At 39.3% G+C, this 5,000-nt stretch overlaps 1 protein-coding gene across 1 annotated transcript in view; it reads left to right on the top strand.

Annotated features, from left to right (window-relative positions):
• LOC103665425 (dynein heavy chain 8, axonemal-like) overlaps window positions 1-5,000 on the top strand; it is a 148,817-nt gene that overhangs the window by 10,386 nt on the left and 133,431 nt on the right. Inside the window, exon 4 of the mRNA XM_008693362.1 lies at window positions 3,373-3,524. Coding sequence (XP_008691584.1) covers window positions 3,373-3,524 — 152 coding nt within the window. The remainder of the gene's footprint in view (window positions 1-3,372; window positions 3,525-5,000) is intronic.

The following is a 5,000-nucleotide window of genomic DNA, read 5'->3' as shown; positions in this document are numbered from 1 at the left end:
AATCATTACATTGTACACCTGAAACTAGTCTAACACTGTATGTTATCCTTCAGTAAAAATTCTAAAAAGAAAACCTTTTATTGTGCTGCCAGTTATTGGGTTGGGCCCAACCCCCCCATTTCTCTGCTAAGGCCCATTGTAATCTGGACACACAGTGTTTGTTGAGCTAGCTCTGCTATTCTTGCAGACGTGAATTTGCGGCTCCCTTTAAGCCAGTCTCTTCTTTGTTTTCTGGACATTCCAGGGTCATTTCTGTGCCCTTTGCTCTGCCTTCCTGACGCTCTCAGAATGCCTTTCTTCTCTATACCCAGCCAAATCCTGTCCCTCCTCTGATCATGTCCCACGTTCTCTTTTCTACAGAGCCTGCCCAGGGTGTTCCAAACCCATCCATCACTTTTCTCCAGACTCCTCCTGTCTCATTTAATGCTTGTGTTGTGAAATACAGCACTTGATTATGTTCTATTTTCCTCTACTTCTTTAATATAAGAAAATACCTACAATGAGAAGGAAAATGAAAACCACCCACATTCTCGGCTATTTGGAATAAGCACTGTTAATTCCTTGATGAAGATTCCTCGATAACTTCTTTTTCCCCTCTTTATTTGGAGAAAAGGAGGGAGGGAAAGAGAGAAAGTTATGTATAATATAGTGCATGTGTGTATATATGCATATATACATAGAGTAGGATCCTTCTTTTGTAATATGTAGATAATATGTGGATAATTTTTAAAAATAACTATGTGTGTAGATAATATTTAATATGTAGATATATATATAAAATTACATATATATATATACACCCTACAAAAGTGGGATCCGACTCTACATGTTATTTTATGGTGGCTTTTATAATTTGTTTATGCTCTCTTCGTCATGCCACTGGATACCTTTTTTACAATTAAATTTCAAACAGCTGCATTTTATTTCATTAAACTAATATAACTATAATTTTCAAAACTTATCTCTTACTGTTAGAACTTAGGTTGTTTATAACTTTTTGCTTTTTTAAACAATGCCTCAGTGATTGTAACTGAAGCTAATGTAGATTAGGAAGACTTTAGGAAGAATTCTCAGGAGGGGAATTGGCAGAAGAAAAGATGTGTATGTGTGTGTGTGTGTGTGTGTATACACACACACACACACACATACACACACACATATATACACACAGACATATATATTTTTTATTTGAGAGAGAGAGAGCCTGTGTGCCTGAGGGGAGGGAGGAGTAGGGGAGGAGGGAGAGAGAGAATCCCAAGCAAGCTTCATATTCAGCACAAAGCCCAAGGCAGGGCTCAATCTCACATGACCTGCGCTGAAATCAAGAGTTGGAGGCTTATCAGACTGAGCCATTCAGGTGCCTTAAGATAGGTATATTTTTAATTGTTATTTTGCTACCTAGGAAGGTAGTACATTTATTAGCTTGGTAACTATTCCTCTACATGTCTTTTTTATGTGCATCTGCTAATATATAAATGCTTATTATCATTTGAAAATGTTATATAATACATTTTATTCTTGATTTGGGTTTTGCATTTGACGTATAGCCTAGACATTTTCTATGGCATTATATATAGATTTACCTCATTTTTAAAATGCTGTTCAGGGGTCCCTGGGTGGCTCAGTTGCTTGAGCGTCTGACTCTTGATTTTGGCTCTCAGCTCATGATCTTGGGGTCCTGGGATAGAGCCCCACATTGGGCTCCCTGCTCAGTGGGGAGTCTGCTTGACCCTTTCCCTCTGCCTCTGCCCACACTTGTGTTCTCTCTCTCTCTCTCTCAAATAAATAAATAAAATCTTTTAAAAAAAAGCTTTAAAAATGCTGTATTCTGTGGTATAGCTGCATGGTGATTTTTAGAAAATATTCCCCTGTTGATGGGTGTACAGAATATGTAGATATATAGAGAACATGTTTAGATGTAGGTAATGGAAGTCCAAATAACTAACAAATGTGTTAAATGTGTGAAGTGTCTTAAACAAATAGGGTATCTGTTTTGCTCTTATCACAAGGTGGGCGTGGCTGGCAATGGTTCAAATGCTCAGCATTGTCATCAGAAACCCAGATTATTTTTTTCTTTCTAGTCTGCATTTTTAACATGTTGGCTTTTGTGTTCATGTTTGCCCCATATGGTTGTAAGATGAAGCTCTAGACATCACATTCAAGTTCAAGGTGCTTGTGGGAAAGGGCCTCACCTCTCCCCTTTATCAAGGAAGCATAAGCCCGTCTAATGTCTTATCAGCCAGAACTGTGTCACGTGGCTACCATAGGTGTTAGGCTGAGAAAGCAGGTGTCCTTGGGGATGTACGCATTGCTGGATGAGACAGTGGGTTTTCCTATCAAGGAAAAAGGGGAGGGAGGTTATTAAGGGTAGAGGTACCTCTCCATGCCAACCCCCATGAATGAGCATTTGAGCTCTTACATACTGTGTATGAGGGTTCTTTGGTTGTAGGCAACAGCAATAGACTCTGGCTTACAGAACCAAAAAAAAAAAAAAAATGTCTGGGCTGTTCACAAAATTGAGAACTAGTCGAACCACCAGGACTTGGGAAGGACAAGAATAGAGCATTTCCACAGATTTCAGGGCAGTGTCTTTAGGATTCATCACTAGATTGACATCTCTCAAATCCCTTTTTACATTTGTGTGCCTCCAGTCAGGACTGACATTCTTGCAGACAGTCTGATCAGTCTGGTTTGCACATGCCCTCCACGGCAGGGACCTGAGACTGGGGTCCTCCAGAATCACAGGACAGGAGGAATCCCCCACACCCAAAGGAGGGAAGGCTGGGAAGACAAAATATTTTCATGGTTTTGGGACGGGGATTTTAAAATTTCTTTTATCAAATTTTAAATTGTGAATAAGAAGACTGTCACATTTTGCTTATTAATAGTACAACCAACCATCTGACAAAATTATCAATTTTTAATCGTTTTTAAAATTAAATGATTAATTTTCACTGAAATCACGTTGAGGAAGAATTTAATATAACTTGGGGTCGCTATGAGTGGATTCACCAGGGGGCTAAATCCTCTCTGGGGAGTCAGTGATGCTTGGGTTTCAGCCAAGATCTGAAAGAAAAGTAGGAATTGGGGAGACAAAGGGCCTGAGATTGGGTAGAACAGTCTGTGTGAAGGCCCTGCCTGAGGCAAGGCCAAAAGGAACAGAAGTGCAGAACTCGGGGAAAGGAAGCAGAGGAGGCTGGACTTCAAGTATTCCAGTTAGTAATGTCTTTCTGTAGACAAAGAAAATTATTACACTCCTATCAAGAACTCCTTACAGTAAAACAGAGCAAGAAACAATGCCGTAAGATCCACAGTCATCTACCATAGTCGATCCATTACCTATCACACTGCATTCTTGACTTTTGTTTTCAGAATGTGGTCGAACTATCGCTGGAGCAGCCAAAGGGGCAAAAATGATGAGATTGTATATAGACAATGCAGCCCCGGAGAAACTAAAAGGATTATGTATATTTTTTGTTCGCTGTCACAATGATATTGCGATAAATATTAAAAATATTCACGAGGTATGTTTGCATTTTTCAAGTATATAGTTAAATGTTTTTTCTAGCTTAATTGAGATGTAACTGACATAAAACATTGTGTAAGTGTAAGCTGTATATAACATGTTGATTTATTTTTTTAATAAAAATTTTTTAATATGTTAGTCACCATACAGTACATCCCAAGTTTTTGATGTAAAGTTCCATGATTCATTACTTGCGTATAACACCCAGTGCACCATGCAATACGTGCCCTCCTTAATACTAATAGGATTCATTACTACTATGATAACAAGTGCGCACATGCAATACGTGCCTCTTATCACCATCACCAGCCTATCCCGATCCTCCACCCGCTCCCTCTCTCTGAAGCCCTCTAGTTTGTTTCCAGAGTCCATAGTCTCTCATGCTTCATTCCCCCTTCTGTTTACCCCCTTCATTCTTCCCTTCCTTCTCCTACCGATCTTCCTACTTCTTATGTTCCATAAATGAGTGAAACCATATGATAATTGTCATTCTCTGCTTGACTTATTTCGCTTAGCATTATCTTCTCCAGTGCCGTCCATGTTGCAGCAAATGTTGTGTAATCGTTCTTTTCAATGGCTGAGTAATATTCCATTGTATATATGGACCACATCTTTTTTTTTTTTTAATGACTTTTTATTATATTATGTTAGTCACCATACAGTACATCCCCTGCTTCCGTGTAAGGCTCCATGATTCATTGTTGTGTATAACACCCAGTGCACCATGCAACACGTGCCCTCCTTACTAAATCACCGGTCTACTCATGTTTCATTCCCCCTTCTGATTACCCCCCCTTTCTTTATCCCTTTCTTCCCCTACCGATCATCCTAGTTCTTATGTTCCATAGATGAGAGAAATCATATGATAGTTGTCTTTCTCTGCTTGACTTATTTCACTTAGCATTATCTCCTCCAGTGCTGTCCATGTTGTAGCAAATGTTGAGAACTCGTTCTTTCTGATAGCTGAGTAATATTCCATTGTATATATGGACCACATCTTCTTAATCCAGTCATCTGTTGAAGGACATTTCGGCTCCTTCCACGATTTAGCTATTGTGGACATTGCTGCTATGAACATTGGGGTGCATATGGCCCTTCTCTTCACTACGTCTGTATCTTTGGGGTAAATACCCAGTAGTGCAATGGCTGGATCATAGGGTAGCTCAATTTTTCACTTTTTAAGGGACCTCCACACTGTTTTCCAGAGTGGCTGTACCAACTTGCATTCCCACCAACAATGTAGGAGGGATCCCCTTTCTCCACATCTCTCCAACAATTGTTGTTTCTTGCCTTGTCTATTTTTGCCATTCTAACTGGCGTAAGGTGGTATCTCAGTGTGGTTTTGATTTGAATTTTCTTGATGGCTAATGATTCTGAACATTTTTTCCTGTGTCTGTTAGCGATTTGTCTGTCTTCATTGGAAAAGTGTCTGTTCATATCTTCTGCCCATTTTTTGATTTGTTTATTTGTTTCT

Source organism: Ursus maritimus, unplaced genomic scaffold (assembly GCF_017311325.1).
Source record: "Ursus maritimus isolate PB19 unplaced genomic scaffold, ASM1731132v1 scaffold_30, whole genome shotgun sequence".
In the NCBI taxonomy this organism is placed as follows: Eukaryota; Metazoa; Chordata; class Mammalia; order Carnivora; family Ursidae; genus Ursus; species Ursus maritimus.
The sequence above is the reverse complement of the archived record's forward strand: the minus strand, read 5'-3'. Positions and strand labels throughout refer to the sequence as shown.